The 26051-nt window shown below is 40.6% G+C and overlaps 1 protein-coding gene across 2 annotated transcripts in view; it reads right to left on the bottom strand.

Annotated features, from left to right (window-relative positions):
* Positions 1 to 25281, bottom strand: part of myo5aa (myosin VAa) — a 60813-nt gene extending 35532 nt beyond the window's left edge. For both annotated transcript variants that reach the window (XM_022199544.2, XM_022199542.2), the window contains exons 1-6: positions 25016 to 25281; positions 8449 to 8559; positions 6331 to 6502; positions 4062 to 4206; positions 2740 to 2896; positions 293 to 436 (exon numbers count right to left, since the gene is read on the bottom strand). In XM_022199544.2, coding sequence (XP_022055236.1) covers positions 293 to 436; positions 2740 to 2896; positions 4062 to 4206; positions 6331 to 6502; positions 8449 to 8559; positions 25016 to 25042 — 756 coding nt within the window. In that variant the 5' untranslated portion in view covers positions 25043 to 25281. The remainder of the gene's footprint in view (positions 1 to 292; positions 437 to 2739; positions 2897 to 4061; positions 4207 to 6330; positions 6503 to 8448; positions 8560 to 25015) is intronic.
* Between the last annotated feature and the right edge of the window lie 770 nt (positions 25282 to 26051).

Here is a 26051-nt window from a genome sequence, read left to right on the forward strand (position 1 = left end):
ACAACTTCAAGCTGATTAAAAAAATAAATAAAAATAAAAAGCCAAACTCCAGAAAATCCAAGTTTGTCAGTCATGGAATTGAATGTGTTTAAGAGCAGAGTTCAGAATGAAAAGCATAAAAGCTAAATCTGTACAAAGTTTAACTCTGTATTTGTCTGTGATGCCTGAGCCAGGAGTAATACACTGAAATGTGGGGAGGAAATAGGGCAAGTCGCATAAATTTCCTCAAAAATACAATAAAACATTATGCGAGTATTTTTATTCAAACTTGAATACACATTTGCGTGCTTACCTGAAATACGACTCGTGATTTTTCCAGCAGATATGTTCTCATGTTGGCACCAATGATGCGGTAGCGGGTGTCGAAGCCGATCTCAATATATTTACCAAAACGACTGCTGTTGTCATTTCTGGTGGTCTTTGCATTTCCAATGGCCTGGGTAACAGAAGACGCACGTTACCACTCAACATGATATGGTGTAATAGTGTCTAAATTCTCAAAAATAGTGAGAGAAATTTTTCATTAAAAAAAAAAAAAATCAGTCTAAATCATTTCTTAAACAACACTTAGGGAAATTTAGGTAAATGTGTTCAGTAGCTTTCTTGCCAAAACCTAGATGAAGACACGGATACCACTCAAATCTTTTTGGTAAATATTAAGCAGCAGTTGGTTAGCTTAGCTTGGTCTTAAATGTCAAACAGAATAATGGACAACACAAGAATACAAGATTTCTGCATACATATGTACTGAAACAAATGAATAATTGATAGGCGTTTTTATGAGGCAGGTACTAATTATTAGTAATCTAGGGGATTAATAAATGATTCTTGGAACTGATATACTTGTGCAAAAAAATGAAACAAACTGAAATCACTTGGTTTACATGTCATTTACAGCCACTCAAAGAAGAACTTTCAACATTTATCTATCAGGGTTAATAGTCGATTGCTTGTGATGTGTAACCAGTCAAATAGTGCTGTAGGTGAGACATTGCTTAAGACAGAACAGTGACAACAGATACAGCCAAAAATCACTCATTTTTAATGAATTTGTTTTTTGAGGGGCTGTCTCAAAATAAACAGTGATAAGCAGAAGATTACTGAATATTGGATCTTATCAACCACTGATAATCAGTTGACACCTAAAATGAATGAAAATCAAACCAAGCTCATCCAAGGTGCTGCTGCTTCTGCAGGGTGGCGACAGAAAGCTGAATGAAAAGACCTATCTATATACAGGCTCAGCTCACAGGCCAGTAAAGCTGCTAGTCGATTAGCTGATTGAGCCATCGGTTTAATCAAGAAACACCAAATCAAAATAGGATGAAACTAGGTTTTGATGCTTGAGCTTTTGGGATGCTGACTGGCAGTGATTGCTACCCTGAATCAGAGCCAGCCTGGCTACTTTTCTGTCTCTAGTCTTCACCCTGGGCTAAGATAACTTGCTGCTACCAACAGCTTCTCATTTACCATGCAGACATGACAGTGGCATCAATTTTATCTCTACTATTAAAAACAAATAAGCCAATGCGCCTTTCCCAAAACGTTGGCCTGTTCCTTTTTTCTCATAATGTGGGTTACAACCTGAAATAAACAGCTGATAGGCTGTTAAAGGATCTCTGTCTACACACAAGAAAGGCTTCTATTTGTTATTGAGAATTTCCTGCTGAGCCACTACACATCGTGAAGGAAATCAACTGCAGTCAGCAGCCACAGTTCAATATACAGGATTGATCAAAGACCCCGCTAGGAATTGTACTTAGACAGAAGGGCTGGGCTCCACCCAAACATGCTATCATATCAAAGCTATGCAATAAGCCACTTTTAACAGAGTGAATTGTGTGTGAGCACAGAGAGTTTTTGCTGCGTTAAGGACAAACAGTCCTTCACTACAGACAAGGAGGCTTTCAGCAGAGCAGGTATACCAATCTCTGCCTACATCAGCCAAGCATGTACAAACACCACTTAAACACTGTCTCTCTGTCACGCACAGGTTTTGTAAAATCGAAAAGGCTGACGCAACCATCTAGTCTGCATTCAGGCTCAGAGGCTGAAGTGACATCACTGCAACGAAAGAAGAAAGCTTTCTATTCATTCTGTCATCCTGTCTCTGATTGGCTGTAGGGGAAAGAGGTGGCTGGGAGGAGGAGGAGAGGGATGTTAGCAGAGTGGTTGGAAAAGACGGACAGGGTGGGGGATGGCAGGACGTGAGGGGGGGGGGGGGGGGGTGTAGTGGCATATGTGCACAACAGAGCTCTTCAACCCGTCCTGTACTTAAAACTCTATGGGAAGAAATACATGCACACACACACACACACACTAAGGAATAGGATCAGTGTTTTCACAGCAGAAAGCAGCTCGAGGCCAGAAGCACACAGTGTGGTGGAGAAACAGAAGGAAGAGAGTCGGTAAAGCTTAGTGAAGGAAAAAAAAGGAGGAGACATTGAGTCTATATTATTCACACATCAAGTAAGACAGTGAAAACTGATTAACTGGGTCAAGAAAACACATCTGCACATAAACCACGCTAAAAATGTGCACTTTGCATTTTCAGCATACAGGTTGTGCAAAGTGGCATCAAGCACTTTTACATATTCCGTAACCACAAAAATCCATAAATCCGGATGGTGATTCTGCAGTTATTGAAGCACCACAGAATAGTGTTCTGTGTTTCTGAAGTGGGCACACTTTGAACGTCAGCAGGAACCAGTTTAAAGATAAAACTGAACAATTCCTCACCTCCATTATGGGGTTGGAAGCCAACACTTTGTCCTCTACGTTGGCCTCGCTGGCTGAGCCACTGACCGTAGCAAAGTATCTCATGGCGTATTTGGCTGATACCGTCTTTCCTGCTCCAGACTCCCCACTCACAATAATTGACTGGTTCCTCTCATCCCTAAAATTAAAGAAACGAAGTCCAGTTTTGAATATAAGATATAGGGTTCAGCTAAATTTATTTCAAAAGCACAGTTAAAATGAGATAAACCACAATGCTGTACAACTGAAATAAACTTCATTCACTGATATGCTAATTTAGAGTAGGGCCAAGGTTAAGGGTGACTCAGTGTAATTGTGAGTACAAGTAGTTTAATAATTAGAGTGTTACACCGACACCGCCAGGGGAGCTTGGACAGACAGGATGTGTCACATACTAATATCCTGCACTTTCACTGCCTGCAGAAAGAACAGGTGTTAACAAACCTTTCACCCCCTAAGTACCTTTTACATTTTAATATCTCTGCAGGGCATCATCCTCATTTTCCCCATCAAACAATCCTGAGACAATGCTGCATCGTTCCAGCCTTTTTCTTTTGCAATTAGCATTTCCCCACCTACAGCTCTTACTGCATCCCCTGCCATCTTCTTTTTCTTCCTTTAGTTCCTGTTGCTATTGTTGGCATTAACAGTTTATGCAAATAAACTTAACTGAGGTGGTGAGTCACAACTACTCAAGCTGAGGTCTTGTATGTAGATTGTCCTACAATATTCTTCACATCAATTCAAGAGCCCATTTTCAATTTTACTGTGGTCCTCCGTAACAAACGTGTTCACTTAGGGCTGTACAGTGTTAAGTTCTGTGTCACGGGTGAGACTAATTTCACCTGTGAAACTGAAATCAGAAAGAAGCAGACACTCACGCTGGCTTACAAGAAACAAACACACATTGGTTTAAAAGATTCATGTAGGTGTGGAAAATATATACAGTGGTGAATTTGCAGGCTAACATTGCAATTTCATACTACACATGGTGGCTGCATGGCTTCCCTCCCTCATTGCCCTGACTGAGATCTGGTTAACCCTGTTTATAGTAGCTAGTGCACATGTGTTCAGTGTCGATGATATAAACTCCCAAAGGGGAGGCAGAAACTGTCTATTGGTTGGCTCCAGCAGAGTCTACCATCTTTGTGGGTGTGTGATTAAAAGAGCAAGACGGAGAGAGACAGTGAGACCACCATGAGGCTATTTCTGGCTCAGCTTTGACCTACAAACTCTGAAGAGAGATAGGGAGGACTGAGCAACAGGAGACTTCGACCAAGGCTGCTCAGGTAACGCATACAAACCTGGCCATCTGTTTGTAAGCTTCCTCTGCCACAGCGAAGATATGTGGGTCCATGTCTCCCATGTTTTGACCACTGTAGGCGTTGATAATGTCCGTTCCATAGATGGGCAATGTCTCATACGGGTTGATGGCCACAAGAACGATTCCTACAACACAGGATCACAGAAATGAGCTGAGCTGAAGTCAGACCACATACAGTTGCTGTTAGTCACAGCACATATGTCATATTGCTCATGATGTCATTGACAGGAAAATCTAAAACAAAAAATATTAAATGTCATACATTTGAATTGAAATTGTAGCCAACATAACTTTGCAATAGTAGTGAAGATGTCTAGAGTTTACAGGTAATAAGGTACAAGTTTTATCGGGGGGGGGGGGGGGGGGGGGGGGGGGCAAAGATTTGCAAAGGAGAGCAGAAAATATTTAAAATACAGAATGGAGCCACTATATAAAGCTTAACATGTAAAATACAAATGAGGCTTCAATACTAAAGCGTGAAACTGTCCATTTGAAACATTATTCAGCACATTAGCATGTCATAATAGGATTGCTTTCAGTTAGAAAGGTGTGGGATCCTATGAGATTCTCATCTCAAAGCAGTTTAAATAGAATTCCATTTTATTTATCCCATTAAAAGGTCCCACATTATGACCGTTTTCAGCAAATTAATAAGTCTCACATTTTCTCAGAATGTACTGTTCAAATTTTTTAGCTCAAAATGCCACAAAGACAGTTACTTTCAATATAATTGTACAACTCCTGATTTTAGGCCTTTTCTAAATGGGCTGTTTCCATGACCATAGCTTTAAAATACAGCTGAGCTTCTGCTTTCCACGCCCTCTTCATGAAGATGACTTCCTTTGCATCTGTGATTGACAGCACTAAACAAAACACACGAATCAATGTCAAAACCAAGGCTTTCTACACTCCAACAAACATTTCACATTGAAATATTTCTAAATTCACTGCAGAGCAATTGTTTAACTGATGCTGATTAGCATGTTGTCTTAATGGGCTGCATCGCACTCACTATTTCATAACCATTCTGTAATCATTCAACAGAAAAAAGAAAAACATGTAGATGAGAACAGCTTTAGTGGGAATATACTGTCGTTGTATTATGAGGTGGTATAAGTGAGCACAGGGGGCAGAACAGAAGCAAACAGATGCAAACACTTGCCGGACCAAGGTCAAACTGTGGAACAACTCAACACACATTAACACACCCACTGCTTGTTGTTTTCTAATTGGTCTTAAAGTTTCCAACATGTCATATTTTCTCTCAGCATTCGTTTCCACATCACTCCAACCTGTGGGCATACAATTAAAGCCAATGGTAACGTTACCCACATAAGATCCACAATGTGTACTAGGGCTGGCCTGAAATAGTTTCTGGGCTCCGGATATTCGGCTCCGATTAATGACAAATATAGGTCCAGTCCTAATGTGTACTAAGGATTTTCCTAGCTGTGGTGGCAATGCCATCAAAAATACAAGTAATCCACTGGCTCGTCAGTTTCTCAGATGCTGGGAGTGCATGAAGACTCGTGTTCACTCTTACAGTCAACAACAGAACATTTAGAGTGATTTGCTCATGGACGAGATATTGTAAAGTTTGCAGAAGCAGCTCTAGAAAGTAAACAAACCTGGTAGATGGTGAAGCAGCTGCACATTCTGAATGGCTAACCTGGAAGGTAGTGAGGCGAGCAGGGTTAAGTTTGAGCTAGACGACTACTGGGTCCTTTTCTGGAACGTAGGAGCTCAGTAAAATTCTTACTAGCTTGTAAAGCTGGGAGGGCATCTAGTTGTGTGGGGGCTTGAAGAATGGAAGAAGTAAACATGCTCATTTTTTTACAGGTTTTACCACACACATTTACTATATGTGACCTTAAAGACCAGATGCAACATATATGCATATCTGTGTATGTTTGGAAGACACCGTAGGTCTTAGTGGGTCATATATTCTAAATCACAACACAGGTCATCTCAGGGCACTTCACATAGCAATGTCAAGACCTCACAATATTATATTACACAGAGAAAGCAAATTATTCTCTTTCAGCATGGACAGAGAAGTAAAAAACAACCTTTTAACATGAGGAAACCTCTGGCAGAACCAGGCTCCACCTTCATTCAAACTTACCAAATGAAAACCTAACAGGTTCCTTCGCCATCTTATTTTCCATAAAGGCGACTATTTCATTGTGTGATTGTGTATCAGACTTTGACAACATACAAATGGACATTAGATCAAAGGGCCCTCCTACCACAGTAAGTGTAGATAAGTTTTGAATCGATGAAGCGGACTTTGAGGTTGTGCAGCACGGCTGGCTCGTGGAGGTAGCTGAGCGCTGTGAGGTCATTCTCGCCCACCAGGATGTCGGGGTTTCGCAGGTAAGGCAGATTCTTTGTTTTGGGGTCAAGTTTGTGATCAATGCTCTAAGAGAAAACAGAACAAAACAGGGCAGTTTAGTTAGAATGTTACGTTATGCAAAGCATGACACCACATGAGGAATTCATACAGTACATCTAAAATAAAGGTGGTGGATCAGTACGACGACGGTTTTCAGTGCATGAACGTTTAAAGAAACAGTACAGCAAAAGCATCAAAATTTGATTTGTCTAAAAATTTAGACTGCACACATTAATTTTAATTTGAAGATCAGTCCAACACTAGGAATAATATAAAACAGAATTATACACCAGTAATCACTCACCATCCCTAAGTGGTGGTATGTTGATGTATACTGGGTAGCTATACTGACCAAATGATTTAGGAGAAATGTGTTTCTATTGTGAAACGCTAAAGAAAGTGGATCCTTTTCCAGACATTACAATACATCCTTCAATCTTCAAAATAATACCTGTAAATTGTTTCGCATGTTTCAGTGTTCAGCTCTCTGAGGCTAACGGAGATCCTTTAAATAACCAATAGCAGGTTTCCACTAGCCTAGCCATGCTACACCCATGTTTCTGACGGCACAAGGGTCTAGGGAAGCGCCACAGGGAGGGAGGCGGGCTAAAAGGTTGTCTATCAAATCCCTCTGCAGCAATTGGGTAGGTATACAACCAATCAACGCAACGAATAGGCTGACGTAGTTCCGAGACCACCGGCGGATTGTGGCTAAGTCCCATTAGCTTCCCAACTAGCGGAGCCGCGGAGCCAACTGGTATATTAAGGATTTGCCATATCCCGTCGGCATAAGTCCAAATACGTCTCTCTTCTCAATGAAACACTTAAGTGCCGTCCTTTGTTTATCTTTCAAGTTGAATTTTAGCTTCAAATCTTTAAGGGCTGTGGCCAAAGTCGAGTCGAAAGATAACTGTTTATTGTGCGCCGGTTGTTTCTGTCAGAATCGTCACGCCTCTGTCGTCACTTAGTTACACCCGCCTTCTGACTCTACACTTCATGGTGATTGGTCCGGCCAGTTTTAGGAGAATCCAGCCTCGAGCCTTATGGAGGGTAACTAGACCCTCCCTGGCAGAGAATTAAATTCGTTGCCGTGGGTTGTCTAGCGCGGCTAGGCTAGGTTTCCACACCATGGACAAGTATTCAAACAGTATTTTATATGCATGTTCTCACAAAGTCATGTCATGAGACAGGCTACTGATTTTCTATGGCTTCACAGCCAAAACCACCACTTGTTCACATCTTGTTTTTAGTTGTATCCCTCTCTTTCTGTGAGGAAGCCTCGGTTTGTGATGCTTCAGGCACTTTTTGTTAATCCTCAGAGTTTACTTTATTATATCCTATTTCAACTGATCTTTGTGTCTTTTAGATGCTTGTTTGATAAGTGTGGTGGATTCAGAAATCGTTTTGCAATCGACATCCAGAATGAACAGTGTATTGTTTTGATCAACAGCAGCAATCTAGCCAAAATTAACTTATACTCCTTCAAGGCAGCATAACCACCGAAATAGTCATGAAAAATTTAGACTTTTTGATAATTAAACATGCAAAAATTATGTATGTATGTACGGGAGTGTCCTCATCCTCCAGAGAACCAAAGAACAAAACCTCTTTGATGGCAGTGCAGGAGGTTACATTCATATATGATCACATAAATCTTAAACCTTCAGGGCAATATGGTAAATGGTTTTGCTATCAGCATGCACTCATTTCCAGGAGTGCCTGTTAATGATTGCTAGAAGAAAGAACAGTGTGCTGGTAGCTGTGTGTATTGTAAGCCAATGAATTAAATGTACTGTGATACATTTAAAATGCTCCTTGGGGCATCTTTGCAAGCTGGTCTCATTTGTGGAGAATGCTACTGGTAAAACCGATAACCACTAATGAGACACAGCAGAAGGAAGCAACAAAAAGGAAAAACAAAGAGGGAAAGACTGATTCTTCCCCATCCACGTTGTCCATTCATTGTCCTCACCGTTCCATCCTCCAGCGTGAGATGAAGGGAGGCATCCCCATTTTTGTAGTCCTTGGTCAGCTCAGCCGACTTCCACACCTCCTCTGCATCGGGGATCCACACCCGAGCACACTGAGAGACAGAAAGACAGAATAAAAAAAAAACAACTGTCAGATAAAGGACATATACCAGAAGTAAAATGTTGAACACACTTTTTAAATTCTGGTTCATCCATATAAAAGACTTTATGTCAGCCTGTTTTTCAAAGTGCTGCACAAATGTGTGTTGTGAAATTGAGGGTTTCTGATTTTACCATCTATACCCAAAGGTCAATTCTGTTCCAGACCTTGACACACAATGTTTGCTAACATCAGGACAGGGAAAGTAAAAGAGAAAATCTGCACCTTTGAAAAATAACAAAAAAAAGGCCTTTGGGGTCTAAAAGGTGGAATGGAGCTATGACTCTCCACAGCCACCCACTAATTTTGCTAGAAGAAAGCAAACTAAAGAGGCCTCAAACAAAGGTAGAATTGTTTGGTGGGGGGGAAATATTAAGTGCAACCACTTCCTTGGAGATAAACCCTCACAGAACTCTACCATTTACCCTCTCCCTCAAAACATAACCACTGTCACACACTCAAAAACACTCATCACACAAACCAAGAGAAACCAACTGAAGGTTTTGGCTCTTTGGTGTCACACCAAATTGAGGGAGAAAACCTCCTTTTATAGACTACCCAGGCTGATGAGCACCAGCTGGGTGCACTGAGGACAGGTGAGCTGAGTGAGAGTCTCATTAGGAGTGCTGGCGGGTACAGACTACCTCCATCTGTAACAGTATATTAAAACCCTCTTTAAAATGTTTTCTAGTTTTTTTTTTTTTAAAACAAAATTCTAAGTGCTGCAATCCATTTATTTCTTCATGAACACAGAAGTGACTCAGGTTTGCTCCACCACAGTTCAACTGAAGACGAATGTCAGGAGAGTTTTCTTCCTTTCTGCTAATCGTTAAAAACAGCATGACCTCAGAGAAAACACTGGGCTCTGTGTTTTCACAGTCATGAGCACATGGCTTATAATTGTCTGGAAAGTTGCGGGAACAGACTATTGAACAAATAGTAGCTCATAAATACAGAGAAATACAGTTGTAGGCTGTGCACGGTCATGAGTCAAAATTCACACACTTAGAGTTATTGCTTAGAAAACTGCTTCAGACCTTTAAGACTTGTGACTGCAGGCAATCAGCTGATTGCAGACATGTGGAAAAACAGTGCTGAACACTGCCAGTCACATGGCTGAGGAATCCAGCGCCACAATTGTAGGCGCATGTAAGAGCACATGCACGCAAGGAAGCCTAACGCTACAGCAGCTCACTGGATGACTGTGCAGTGATCGGCGCATTGAGAAAAACACCATGTGTAGAGAGTTCTGGGACACAGACAAAAATCCAATAATAACTTTGTTTTTCTTAATGTGCATTTGACGTTACACAAAAGGGAACCAAAGCTAAAAGCTTTAAGGCATCAACAGAGCAGCTAGAGGTTGGCATTCATGCACCCTGTGTTTTATCCACTTAATTTTGACATTTATTATGTTGATTCTGTGATCGATTAATCACCAAATGTGCAGATTTTCAAGATAGCCAACTAGTCCACAATCCTTTAATAAGCAATATCACAATCCAAACAACATCTGAACCAAAGTTTAAAGGATTCTTCTTGTGTCCATGCATCACTTTGCCACCAAGTATTGTGAAAACTGCATACCTTGTTTTTGCCTAATTTTGCTGACAGAATAAAACACACAAAACACCACAGAGTAATGAAAACACTACCTTTTCTGAGGCAGTTAAAAAATTTGCCAATAAGTTAATTTTATACCAGTGAAGCATCTAAATGCTGGACACATCCAGTCTGTCCTGTAGAGCAAATTAATACATTAGTATGCTTACTCTCATTGTTGTGGCCCACTGGCAAACACAGAAATAAAACAATAAAATGCTTTTGAACTGTACTTAGTCACTAGGAAACAACAAAACTACTTTAACTTACATATAAAGCATTCTACATTTATTCTTATGCGACATTTACAGTCAGAATTCTGAAATGCCTCTGTAGGGTTTTTACAGGTGGTGATAAACTTCTACAAATTGGAGGAACCAAACGGTAATAAAGGGCAAAACACAATGGCACAATAGAAAGCAGCCAAACGGCAAGGAGTTTTGTTCCAGTGCTCCAGTTTTTACTAGTTTTCATAAACAAAATACAACTCACCAAACAGACAGCAAGACAAAGGAGTCACCCAGGTGCAGTGGATGATGGCTGATTCAGCAGCAGAGCTTCATCCTGACCCCCTCCTTCTCACACACTACACTAATCACTCACCTGGCTCTTAGTCTCCTCCAACCTCAGTGACCTGCCCACACTTATATTTAAAAACCACACATCTCTATAATTTAACATCCTTTATATTTAAAATACATAATGCATTTAACAGTTTGATACCAACTGAAGAAAACACATAATAATACCAAAGAAATACTAAACAAAAGATCAAACTTAGCAAAAATCCCTCCCCTCTCTGATCTCTGAATTCACCCTTAACAGGTGAAAACTGCTGGCATCCTGTGGCTGCATCCTCATGTGTGCACTCCATGAAACATGCCCCCTGAAGTCAAGCTCAAGAGAGACAGGTTAACAGGTTTTCCCCAACACAAAACAAAATAATAGATAAACTCGTACCAGTCTGCTGTCCAATTGTCAATATGCATGTGTACTTTCACCTTAGTGAGGGCGATGCTTTCCAGCTCCCTCACACGCTCCACAAGTCATCACAGCAGAAACTCTGAAAACTTTACATCTCAACATAAAGAATTTTCACTTTAATTCATCTATTTAAAAATGCATACAAACACAGAAATGAAACCTTCTTAATGCTGTCTTAAGTAAATGAAGCACATGACAGTGAGCACTGAAAGTATTTCTGAATGATCAACGAGGATTTCATGACTTCTTTTGCCTTCATTACATAAACTGCTAACGTCAATTTCACAGAGGCCAGAGAGAAAGGCGTCATTGTAGAAGGGCAAAACAGGACATAAACTGGTTAATTTCATCTGTGGCTTCCCTACCAATCATCTGAATCATGACATCATGGTCACACTGAGCCTCAGCCTACTCTGTCTGGCTCCTGCTTTCAGACACAAACGGTGTGAAACAGCAGCTACTGCAGTTCCCATTAACTCTATAAAATGATCACTTTCAATGCCGTATAAATCTGTGCCATCTGTGATTATCTGTGGGACTTAAGGCAGTACTGCTGTGTTTTTCTTCAACACTCCACACCCTCAAGCCCCCAGGTTCTCCTTTTTTTTCTCTAATCCTTTGCTCCCTTCAGTAATGCAGGAACGACAAACAAAGCAATCAGTGTGGCTCGGTAGCATGCGCTGTGGTATAAGGTTTTCCACTGAGTGGCACTTCAGAAAGATGAAATATTATCTGTGTGAAACTTTAGAAAAACTGACAGAGAACATGTAAGGAATTAGATAAGGCAAAAATATTAAGATACAATCATATTTAAAGTGGAAATGTGTTGAGCTGAGAAAAAGGCACACGGAGTCAGTGACTTTGCACATGTACTCAACTGATAATGGATTTTTTAAGGCATATACTCATATATAATGATGTCACAAATCTAATAACAGTATGCTGGCACTAATATAAATAATTCCGATGAGGATCAATTAAAAAATGATGTAACCAAGATACACCGTGTACAGACATCCATCCATGATCTATACACCGCTTTATCCTCTGTCGGGTCGAGGAGACGCTGGTGGAGCCTATCCCAGCTGATTTAGGGCGAAGGCAGGGTTTGCAATGGACAAGTCATGTAGACATCCATCCATCCATTATCTATACACCGCTTAATCCTCATTAGGGTTGAGGGGGAGCTGGAGCCTATTCCAGCTGACTTATGGTGAAGGCAGGCGACACCCTGGACAGGTTACATATACAGACAATCCCACTCACATTCAGACCTATGGACAATTTAGAATCACCAATTAGCCTCAGCATGTTTTTGAACTGTGGGAGGAAGCGGGAGGACCCAGAGAAAACCCACTAGGAGAACATGCAAGCTCCATGTAGAAAAATCCCAGGAAAGCGGGGACGCGAACCAGGAACTCTTCCAGCTGCAAGGCAAAAGTGCTAACCACCAAGCCACTATGTAGACATTTTACAGTTATAATACATCTTTCACATTTCTGTACAGCAATTACTTTCCAGCACACACATGCAGATAGGAGCATATCTATAATAGGCCACTACCAGCTGATAAATGGACAAATATTTACTAATTTATCAGTCTGACTCTGCTGTGTATTTGAGTTACAGAGAGTGCTGAGCTGGTTGCAGGCCACATTTGTGAGACCGACATTAACACTGAGTGTCTCTGTGTCTGTGCTGAGTAACAGATCAAACAGCAGCGAAAAAGAGGGGAGACCCTCACAAACAACTGGAAGAATCAACATACAAAGTCGCAGCCACACATCTTTTTGACATGGATATGCACAATAAATATCTACAAAGTGGAACATCTCAGTGTTACTCCTCATTCTTTTTACAGTTCTGATGGATTCAGTGAAAACTCATTCATTCATTTGCTAATAAGCAATCGCTGCAAGAAAACAGCAACAGAAAGAACAATTTAAGTGATAGTGATGAGTGACTGGTACAATATACCCAATGAACAGTTTATGAGCTGAGACGATGTTTAGAAATGTTGTTCGTACATCTGCAGAGAAAGACAGAGCATTTTCAGTTGAACTAATTTTTATTATGTAACCTTTATACCCATTAATAGAGAAATATTTTAATCTATCAACCAATTAAATGCATGCATATATTTGCTAATAAAGAAAAGGATGAGATACAAAATATTACTGGCCACTAAAGCACAGGAACAACTTGGACAATGGATTACTTTCAAATTTGTCTGATGCTTGTTTTGTTTAAAGTCATTACAAAGTTCTGCTGTGTAACCAAACCTTGTTCAAACCAAAAGGTGAGACCCCAAGATGTCAGTGTCTCTACCTAAATCTTGGGGGGTTTTGTACAAAACGAAGAAAAAAATGTTCCAAAAAATTGTATTTGATGACACTTAGGCACTCAAGCACTCATGAAAAGATTTAGACTTTGGGGTTTGAATATTTCATTTTCCATTAACACAGAGCTTTAGTGTGTGGAATGAAAAGTTTTTAACAAACTTGAAACTACTTAAGGGGGCATTAAGAGAGAAAAGTGGCTGTAGAGTATGGGCTTTATATTAATAACGATGGGTAAGAGTATCCTCTGCGTCTGTCTTTCTCTCTCTCTCTATCGCTTCTTGCCTTCCACCATTTCATTTCACCTTTTTGGTCTCTGCAGGAGACCGTCCCAGCAGCCAGCCTCCTAGCAACGCAGAGACAGAGAGAGAGAGAGAGAGAGAGAGAGGAGAAGAGGAGGATGGAGGATGGAGGATAAAAATAGCAACAGCGATTTCTGAGCAGCATCACACCTCACAGAGGCATCGCTGCGCTACTGAGCACACTTCCTGATCCTGATCATCTTCACACATACACACTTGTTTTTCACATCACTAGGTGTAAAACATAATTATCCTGACACTTAAATATTCTCCCAATTTGCACATTTCCTTGCTCTCTCCTTCACCTTAGACTAAGTCACACACATGAAGTCTGGAACAAAAAGACAGACAGTGCGGCTGTAGGGGCAATGAATCATATTTATAGACCAACAAATTCCCCTGGGTTCAGAAAACAAAGGAGAGATGGAGGTTGAAACTTGACCACACACACACACACACACTGACAGACATTTACACGCTTCAAGGGCGTCATCATCCACAATGAAACACAAGCTGAAAAGATGAGCGTCTGAGAGCTGGAGAGAAAAATGTGATGAGTCAGGGCACAGCGACTCTATCTGCCTTTAAGAGGGATGGATGGAGGAACGGATGGTGGCCAGACTGGTGTGCTATGTGTGACAGACGGAGAAGGGAGGGGAGACAATAAAGGAGCAAAGACGTCAGAGAATCCGTGACATCAGAAGTCACATGGTTGAAGTGTTTATGCTTCGATTTCTCTCTGCATATGTTGCTTGACGCATGTGCCTGCGACATTTGTGGTCACACTGATTCAGGTATCAGGCACTTTCAGTTGTGCTGCTTCAAAATATGGGTGGTCTGAAGAGTAGAAGAACAAACTAATAGCTATAACATCAGCAATAAATCATGCATGCAACCAATGAAGGCAACAAACTCCATCTGCATCTAATCCTTGACTCTTATCTAAAATAAATGGTGGCATATTTAGCATATTTAGTGCTTACCTCCTTTGAGTCCAACGGTTAATTGCATTTTTTGTAAATTTCAAGAGCCAATGAAGTTGCTTCTGATTTGGTAATCAAACTAGTTTAGAGGAGTGCTGCAGCCACTTCTTACTGCCCCCTTTATGGTTTTATTTAAATGGCACAATAAAACTAAGAACCATTCTGTCCTTTAGTCATTAGAACAGGCTGAGCAGCAAAAACACTTAACCCTACATCCTCCGTGATGCAACTTGATATAAACTGCAGGATTCTTCTGGTGCACTAAACGTCTATGTTTTCTGAACGACATACGTCAAGTTTATAAAGTTTTTTTTTATTATAAAGTAGATTTTCTGTTAGAAATTTGCTGTCTACTCTGGGGATGACATAACAATATCATGGCAACAATTATTGTCCTACACTTGACAAAGATACTCCGAAGACACAGAAAACATTGGGTGTGTTCCAATATACATACAACCATACTATACAATACAACAGAAAAATATCAATATGTTCCAATACATGGTAGGTCAAATGCAGTATGCGAAAAATACCAGCATGTTCTATTACGTTGCAGTATGCAAGCCAGCTTGCTTTTCTGGACATTTTGACCCACAATCCTCTGCACAGTTCGATAGTTAGCTTAAGAAGAAGTATTATGGCGAAGTTGTATGCCACAATTCTGTGCATACTACAAGAAACAGCAGGTACTTTGTTTGGGCCGCTGTAGTATGTTCTTAAATTGAAAACAAGAAGTATGCATTTGGAACACAGCCATTGAGCCATTTTCAACTACAGATACTTGCAGCATGCTTAAATGCGGTCCAAATCTTTGCATGTGTTCCAACCACTAGAAGGAAAAAAGAAAGTACCTACACCAGAGTGGGTACCTCTGAGTGGCTCTAAAAACTGCTGCGCAGGCCTTGGCAATATTTGGTTAAACTTACAGAAGACAACACGAAACGGTTAAAGTCTGTGAGTACAGGCACACTGAGAGTTGACCAAGTTGGAGGAGTTGTTGGATCTAACACCAACACTGAAAGGATCAATTATGGGTCCGTTCCTGTAAATGTTCACAGGACTTCACGCCTGCTCAACTTCCAATGGAAAGCCGCCTAAAATTGAGCAGTTTTCACAGGATGAGTGGGACTGAATGTGTAAAATCGATGGAGTAGTAGTACTGGTTAAAGTATATACTACTGTTCAAACGTTTGGGGTCACTTAGAAATGTCCTTGTTTTTGAATGAAAAGCAGCTTTTTTTTTTTTCAATGAAGATAACATTCTAAAGAGAAATACACTCTATTGTTAATGTGCTAAATGACTATTCTGGCTGGAAACGGCTGATTTTAATGGAATATCTATATGGGGCACAGAGGAACATTTCCAGCAACCATCACTCCTGTGTTCCAATGCTACATTGTGTTAGCTAATCGTGTCAAAAGGCTAATTGATGATTAGAAAACCCTTGTTCAATTATGTTAGCACATGAATAAAAGTGTGAGTTTTCATGGAAAACAGGAAATTGCCTGGGTGACACCAAACTTTTGAATGGTAGTGTTCATTGGGGCTGTTATGATTAGCCGGCATAATTGATGACATTGACACTTAAAATCCATCAACATCTATATTTTCACCGGAGGCTGGCTTTTAAATTACTTTCTAAGATTCTTTAATTCACCATGACAAATGTTTTGTCTTCTGTATGCAGGTCATTTTTGGCTACAGTCACGAATTGTTCTCCTAAACTGTTCAGTGTAAAAGTTTCCAAAAACCTACTCCTCGCTAAAGTATGGGAGCACTTTAAATTATCACTGAACAAAAACGTGACTTGTACACTGTACAAAGTTTCTATGGCAGACCACAGCAGCACAGCACAACACTAGTGCACCTGTAGGAAAAACCCACAGGCACTATTCTGGAAGATACAAAACCACAAAAGGCAAACACATTAGAAATACCGTCTACTTATTAGTCAGGAGGTCTTTTTGATATATTTTGCAGTTGTATCTGCTAAATACACACATAAAATCATGCAGTCATTTGTTTAGTACCTTGGTATTTTCATTGATTAAGTGAAACTTTTCGCTACAATAGTTGATAGATAAATCAACAGAAAGACAGACTTTAGTGGCAGCCCCAGTATATCTATATTATAATGATCATATTAGAGGATGATACTTATTTTGCAGCATCAGTGCACTAAATTAAATTAATCAATAATGATATCAACATCTAGTCCACACTTTCAATACATTGCAGCTGACAGCAGGTCAGTTCACAGCAGAGTAAGGCTGCTCTTGAGGCACAAAGCTGGGTTGATGTTAATCCTGGTTTAACTGAGACAAAAGATCAGGACCTGATTAGGCTAACTCAGGGTTTAACACCAGCTAATCTTATTCCAGTCAACTACACCGCAATTTCATTACATGCACATATAGGTAAGTACTACTACAACTAATGCTGGCACAAAGAAAATGCACTTCCTCTTGAACTGGCTCCTGTCCTGAATCACAGACAGAAACAGGAACACAAAACAGCTGGAGTATTTAAATGCAAAGAAACGAGAGGAGGCAAACAGTATGACTGTGTACAAGAAAAGACTAGACACAAAATTAAATCTCTTCCATCCAAAAATGTGTGCCAGAAAATGAAATCAAACGTAACACCTCTATCATTTCAATAGGATGCTGGTCTGACTTTTTCACAGAAGTTTTGCAGATGCTCTGAACGCCATTTCAGTTGTAAATGTCTTTGATCTATATTCCCATATCAGATGATTGCTCCTACTGAAGGACACTGGAGGTGAATGGCGGTTTTCAAGGTCACAGAGATCAGGACATTGGGGTGTTTGCAGTATATGTGTATGTATATTCGGGGTGTAAGGCTGCAGCTATGGGGCGGGGCACCGATGAGGAGTGTTTACAAATCTGCTCAAAGTCAACAGCAGATTAGAGAGACTTGACCCTGCTAATACCAAGCTCTGAGCTTTCACTCTTGGGCTGGAGGCCCTATGGTCTGCTGCAACTCCTCTGAACCCTCCCTGGATTTTCTCTCGATCATCACTTCCCCCTTAACACAGTAAGAGCCTTCATGAATGCCTATCAGACTTAGATGAACTTATTTCCATTAAAAACCAGTTGATTTCTGCATCATTTCCAAGAGTTAGTTGCTCTGTTCGAAATCTGGATTGTATATCATTTCAGATAAACTAAAGTAGAAAATGAGAAAACTCTCCTCAGATAATATTCCACTCCTCTTCTGCTCTCCTGTGAAGAAATAAGCTGTGCAGTGACTGAAATAATCTTGTTCTTGCAATTGTACGGAGGAATGTAAGGTATTTAGACAAGTGTGCTACCCACCATGAGAGTGAATCAAGTGGAAATAAGATTAAAACTTAATACATTGTACAATACTCTCTGACAGAGGAGACCATCTAGACAGCTGCGGTGGTATGCGAAAAGTGTTTTACCCACTTATTCTCAGTAAAGCCGTCAACAGGGTCCCAGACTGCAGAAGCCTCGTCACATGATGCCACTCATGTGAGAATCTGCTGTTTTTCTGCTCAGCTGGGCAAACGCAGCATGACGCCTCGCTTTACAGAGTTCAACACTGGTGGAGAGTTTGGTAGGAAGAACCCTCAATAGTCTCGCTACACCCAGTGTTGTACCTTTGGCACAGCTAGCGTGCCAGTAGTCCAGTGACTGGCAAAGATCAGAGTCTCGTACTAAGAAGCTGTGACGCTGCCCAGCAACTAATCACATTAGTTTGGCCAGTGCCGACTCTTGGAGTAGTGTACGAGTTACAAAGGGGCACGAGCACACAGTTGTTCTCTCCAGTATGTTTACAACTGACAACAGTCATGAAAACACTGATTTAATCAGTCAGAAAAATATATATAAACATATAAATGAATAAATAGCAATGCTAATCTAACCAGTTCCATCAGAACACCATTTCCTTGGTGTTCTAAAAATGTATTTCCATTTCCATGACCAAGCACATGTATACAGACACATTCACCAAAGGAAGATGAACTGTATGTCTTTAAAATCTACAGGACACCAAAATTATGCTGGATTGTCCTTCAACAGAAGAGCGTATTGATCCTCCACATAGCCTACTAGGTTGCATCCTTGACTGCAAAGTCAGATATGCAGCCCTGTATACAAGATCAAGGACAAACTACCATCTAGTTCCAGTGATTCAATTAAGTCAATCTTGAACAAGGATATTGCTGTTATTCAGATGACAAAACTCAACACAAGATAAAATCTGATTTGTCGCTAATCAATACTTATTACTGTCCTGCTGATTTTAGTGACATAACTGCTCCCAGGGTGTGTCAGGTCAGGGGCTCCTGGGAGAGGCGATGCAACTGATTCAAGACCAAAACCTAACTATGACATAACACTCGACAGACAACTAACAACCAGAAAAACAGTTTGCCCTTCAATATATTAACGTACTTAAGTCCATCGTCTTCTTGCAGGCGACATATGTACTTCATCACTAAATGGAGAGACACATGAAGCTTAAACGAAAGCAAAAACTTACTTGGACAAACATGTACTCCAACTCCCTGTTCATCTTGTCTTGTGAGCGAGTCTTTAGCTCATGCTGTGAGTCTGCTGGTTTTCCTGATGCCTCCAGTCACACACGCCACAAGACCAGACACTAACTGATCGAGCAGTGGGCTCCAGAACTGGCTGGTGGATGAAACCTTCCCATTGTGTCTGCAGACACAAGCAGCGTGCACCGACGCTCCCAAAAGTTCCTCACCCTGTGACAGATGACTGGCTGTAGCGGTTGTCTGTCAAACATCCTGGCTTCCTTTATCGATCACGAGTTGGGAGGCAAACAAACTCCACAAGTGAGAAAACAGGACTTTCTCACAAACCACTGACATGGCTCCAAAAACCAGCTGCAGACCGACAGCAGCACAGACAAGTGGTAAACCTGAACCCTGTTCCTACAGATTTGTATAAAAGTGCATCAGTGTTTTTAGAGGACTGTAATATCTAACCCTAGAGCAACTTTGAAGTTTAACAAATATTATTTCTTTTCTTTCGCATTACGCAATGACGATGCTAATATAATTTGCTTCAAGATGCTGGCTAAGATAACCTGAATTGAGTTTTAATAACAAGATGATTAATCTCGGGTTTTCAGATTATTCCATGAAATTATTGTCCTTGCAGCTCCGTCACACTGAGAAAAACACTGGACTCAGTATTTTTCTCATGAATATGCAGCCTCACCCTGCTTACATCTACTTTTGCGTGTTGTGTGGACTGCAGTGACTACATGCCAGAATGTATGCAACATGACTACGCAATTACTTTAACCAGGTTAGCTCAGTAATCTAATGCACATGCTCTCCATTAGACGCAGAGGTAAAAAATAAACCAGTGACAGTGAGACAGTGTAAAACTGCCACCCGATGCTGCTGAGACGACACCTATAGCACACAAAGCATGAATGTTTTTTTCATAATGTTTTTTTCAGCTATGACATGAAATTTATACAGATTTAAACAACTTGAAATGGGTTTTGCAACATAAGAATGCTGCTTTTCCCTATGTACATAAGTGGAGGTTTGTTCTATGAACCCCTAGGCTTGGTGTGTTTAATGAAATCACAACAATTACCACACATTTACACAGTACAAAAGCATATGCAATATTTTCACATTTACCCCATTTATAATTTCCCTTAGACTGGCAAAAAAAGCCCACACAGAGTGGTAAATATATGCACAAAACACCAGCTCTTATACCTCAGGTCAGGGTATTTACAGTAGCAAACCATAAAGAGCAATGCAGCAGCAGTTTTCTCCCCTCTGTCATTTGGTTTACATTTAAACTTCCTCAAAATTACACAACAAATCAAGGTTTAAATGCATCCTGGTTGTTGTAGCAGACTAAATACGACAAAATGACACTTCAAGTTCAGGAGAAACTCACTACTGCACTGCCGTCTGTGGGTTTAAAAGGTCGAACATGCTGCGCTTCTGGCAACACCCCAACAAGTGATGTAACGGCAGGTGTTTTCCTTTCCATCAGCTGTTCCTCAACACTTTCACCACGTGACATCACTGGGTAGCATGTGGCCGTATGTGCAGCTTTGACAAGCTCAATCTAGCATCTGTTTTCTGACCCATATGATTGTGTCCTGATTTACCCTAATGTGTCCCATCTATCACACCACATGTTGACCTTTTAGCTTTGGATCCTGCCACTCTGACCAGAAACTATATAGAATAATTCAGTGCAATAATATCTAAAAGTATGCTGTCTTTGATGTTGGCACCAATACATTACTTTGTGATATGGAGGCATGCTTTAATTTTAACTCCGGTAACAAACTGCTTCATAAAGGTAAAGTCTTTTTAATTACAGCACATATGAAGCACCAGGGATGTGCGTTCGTTTTTGAAAGTCCATGCAGTTTGTCAGATATTGTTTCAATACAGTGGTCTGCAAAGGTAGCGTGCTGCAGCAGATTAAGCGCACAATGAATTTGTGCAGTTACACAGAGGTCTTAATGTCATGAAGATAGCTGCCTTGCAGTATAATTACATATTTTATAAGTGCCTGTATTGCAACACGATCATTATCAAGAGAGAGAACTCATAGCAGTAATGACATGATCTGTTATTAGCACTCCTACCCCCTACCCCCTCCAGTGTTTGATCAAAGTAATCTTCCCTTTCCTATCACTGTAAAAAAAAGAAAAAGAAAAGAAAGAAAGGCAGGATTATTCAAGAAACCAACTAAAACACACACACACACACACAACCCAGGGGAAACACTGCAGGGTAGCTAAACAGTGTCTGTGTCTTTTCTTGACTATCTCTTCTTGTGTTTTCTTTTTTCTGACAATTCTTTATTCTGCAACAACAGAACTCTGGGGCTTGCTGACCATAGATCATTAGTGTCTCACCACCACCTCCTGCACAGATGAGCTAACCTCAAAGATACGGACAGATCTAGGCTACTTGTACTGCAGCCAGAGAGAAAAGCATCTCTGTATGACCAGAGTACGGTTGCCATTAAACAGAGATTATGCAGCAGCATTTGTTTTCATTTTATTAAGGTTTATGAATCAATGCAGTATAGTAATTCTAAAAATACAGTACATGCACTTGTGGTCCAGCAAACCCTTCTTCAAATGCAGTGTGTATTTTTAAAACTTCCAGGCTGTGTGCTGAATGGCCTTTTCAGTTCTGAGTCATCTACTAAAGCAGCACCTCTTCCATGAGAATATCCTCCCTCACTTCCATTTCTGTTTCTTGGTACACAGCACTGGTTCATTCACACTCATGGCCTCTTACCGGTTTTGATCCAGATTTGTTTTACCTGTTCAGCTCGAGAAGAAGAAACAGACTGACTCAAGTCTAACGAAAAGACCTTCACCTCTGGCTCACCTCTCCCTAGACTGGCAGTCAGGTTAGACGGGAGCCGAACGTAGACTGGAGCAGAATCTGATGCTGCTTGTGTGCGTTTGTGTGTGCTCACCTAGCAGCTCAGACCCACTCAATAAGCTTCTATAAGGCTGAGTCATACACACAAAGGCCAGAGTGTTTTCCTCCCTTGTGCTGGAAAAGCAAATCACAGAGAGGGTCTGACATCAGAGGCCGACTTCTAAAACACACTATGCCATTCAAAGCAGAGACTAACTGTGGGGTTCCCAGCAGCCACACCGACACATACATCCAAACACTCGCCTGCAATTGAAGCCGTTTAACAGCCAACAAGATTCTGAAGCAATAAGACAGTTGAGCTGACGGATGGCTACAAGCCAGATCCTGCTGGCAGAGGAAGCAAACTCAGCAGCCTCTTGTCAATATCTACTGGCATTTGGTTTGTGGTTGGTTGTAATTGAACACCCAGGTGCTATTTAAGCAAAACTAAACCATCGAAATATTTTTTCCTAAAAGGGAATGAACTCAGGCTGCAATCCTGGGGTGCCAGAAATTAATCACAGTCTAGGGCTGCAGATTAAAAAAAAAAAATCACTCTCCATGACATTGCCAGTTATTTTTTGAATAATCAATTCCTTGTTTGGTTCATAAAATGAAGTGAGAAATGACCATCACAATAATCTATAGGTAATGGTGACAACTTCAGACTATCTGTGGTGTCTGAAAGCCAAAAGATATTAACTAGCACAGGGCAGTTTTTCTAAACAAAAATTACTTCAATTAAATTTTAAAAATTACCATTTAGTACTTAACTTACTTTTCTATTAGTACTGGATTATAGTGACAATATAAACATGGTTGCATTTTGGCAGCTTGTAAGCCCGTATACATTATTTATCACTCTGCATCAAGAATTATTATTAGTGATACCAGTAAAATTAATCACGGTGAGCGTTCTCCCTCCCTGTAAGGTGTGACAGACAGTGGATTTTATTTATTTATAAGGCTCTTACTGTTTTTTTAAACCCCCTTACAGTCTTTTAATATGGGCTCTCACTGTACACGCTCAAATGATTGGATTACTCTGCAGGTGCCGGCTGTTTTTACCGAGCTTTGACAATCCAGTTTCACTCACTGTGCTCCTGTAGGCTGGAAGAACATGCAGAACAAACCAAAGAGAGACTCATTATTATCCAAAGAGCAATTCAGGCTTTTGCTGCTCGATTGTTTTCAAATGTTAACGCTCTGATAAATGTATTTAGTAAATTATTGATCTTGCCTTTTAATATTTTTATTGTTATTGTCATCCAAGTTTCTTATTTGTGTGCCAACATCTTCTATTTTCTCACTCAGCTACATTGTAAATGAGGGATCCATACATAGACTTAAATAAAGGTTGAATGAATAAACAACACACACAACACAAAAATGTCCAATACAAGTTCTCAGAGCCCAAAGCAATGTCTTACAATACATTCAATTACAAATATTTCCAATACAGATGCGCCAGCTATGCAAACCATATTCCTGGTTAATTTTCAGCTCTAAATACAACACTGTGTTAGTGTGCTTTTCCAAAGAGGTCAGACGTCAGCTACAAAACAGCACCCCAGAAGCCTCCAAGGACACTTCATCAGTGTCCATTTGCTGACAACATCTTTGACAGTTTGTGTAAGCTCGTCTACACAAATTAATATCACAGAGGCTGAAAAGAAATACTGGAGATCCGGTGGAAATGAGACTGCTTCTGTGATTCAGTTTAGCACAGAGCTAAAGGGGGATTTCAATAGCAATTATCACGTTTTCTCTTCACCACAACCCTTTTCCAAGCTGAACACACCAGCTGTCAAAGTAGGGGGATGGGTGACTCATCTCCTCTCCCTCACACACAAACACACAACCTCCTTCATCTCTGCTGCACATCTGCAATTCCTCACACACAACGGCAACATTTGTGACCTTAAGGTGCATCAACCAGGCCTCACTCAGCAGCAGTGTCACTTCATCCCCACCGTGTATTTGGGTGTAAACAGCCACGTTGAGGCTTCAGGGCCCAGACATCCTGGATGCTAGGAGGAGGGATGCTAAATTATGAGGATGCGGCGTTCATCGCAGCATCTCAGCGGTACCCAGCCTGCACCCAGCCCGAAGAAACGGGCTCATACAGCTGGGACAAGCGGGAGTATCAAAACAACACGAAGGCTAGAGGATGTATAGATAAAGGGGTTTGAGCTAAAGCCAGATATTATGGTTTAAACCCCGAGCCTCCATGATGGCTGGCACCGCCTTTGCATCATCCCAGTCCCAGAGCCTCCAGTGGGGGGATGATGTCAAATATGAGGATGATATTTTGTTTTGGTGAACGAACGAGGTGAAAACCGACACAAAAATGCGCTTTTGATAGCAATAAACGCTATTTTTCCTCATGTATGAGGATGAAAAGGACGACTGAGAGGTGAAAAAACACGGCGACTCTGTGCCGCATCTGTTAACGTTGTTTTTCTGTCAGCTGCACCCTCCACATCCAACGTTACATCTAAATACACATTTAAACACAATTTTACGTGTTTTCAAACCCATTTTCATTCATTTAAGGCGCCAATATCAAACCTGCTATTACACGGGCACATTTTCCGAGGTGAAAACCAAACTGTCGGCTTATTTTTTCAGAAGAAAAGACAGAAAATGTGAAGGTATTTCGCGCAAGGGTGCACCTGCGACAAGGACGGTTGTTTAGCTGACATGCTAGCTTGCAGCTACACGGGGCTAAATATGAAAATACACCAGTTCTACCTTTGTGTACAGCTCCGACGCTGCCATGACGGTCACTCGCTATGTCCTTCCTCCAATCTGGGCTAGAAGTTGGGCCGGTCTCCGCTCTGCATGGGAGCCGGCGTGTGTGCTCATGAAGCGGGGGAGAAGTCCTTTGTTGCTGCGGGGGGCTCAGGGGGAAGATGTGTCTCTTATCGCCATGATAACCTGAACGGCTCGAGGCTGCTGCTGAGGTTTCGGTGTCTCACTTTGCATTCTGGGTATGATGGATGAAATGATTCAGCCAAACCACAGAGCTGCTGCCGCGTGGGAAACTGCGCTCCCTGATGGTCAACAACTCGAACTGCACTCAGGATAAAAAAAACAGACCCAAACAATGAGGTTACTGAAAAAAATAGACAGAAAAAAGAAGTATAACAAATTTTACTATTTCCTTTAGCTACATAGCTTCATTATAAGTCTCATAATGTAAATATACTATGCTTCATAGGGCTGTTTTTCATGACTTTCTATGAGTACCACTGCAAACCCCACTGTCTGTTAAATAAATAAAATATAACATAATTTGTCAAGAGCCCCCTCTTCAGGTCCCTAGAATCATCATCAATTAATATTATTGCAACCTCTGTACAACTCTGAGGAACCTTTGACTTTTATAATATATGAAAACATTTTCAAAACTATTGTAATAGTGAGAAATCAATAGTTAGGGAACTACCTGCACTGTAAAAAAAATATTATAGTTTGAAAGTTATTAACTTCAAGAATCAACTGCCATAGTTTCTCCCTGTTTTGGTAAATTACAGAAAATACTATGAAAAATATAGAAAAAAGTTAATGTAGCTACACATGAACTCTGAAACAAAATCAAACAAATAAAATGAACAGGTCAAAACTGTAAAAAAAACTATACTTTTTTTACAATTAGCAATTCTTTCTTTTACCATTTTTGATGGTAAAATTACTCTTATTAGAATACAGAAAAAATATCATTATTTTACACACATTTGAAAGAAATAATTACGTATATTATGAACGGAAAATGTATGTTTCAGAT

The sequence above is a fragment of the Acanthochromis polyacanthus genome, chromosome 2 (genome assembly GCF_021347895.1).
Source record: "Acanthochromis polyacanthus isolate Apoly-LR-REF ecotype Palm Island chromosome 2, KAUST_Apoly_ChrSc, whole genome shotgun sequence".
NCBI lineage: Eukaryota > Metazoa > Chordata > Actinopteri > Pomacentridae > Acanthochromis > Acanthochromis polyacanthus.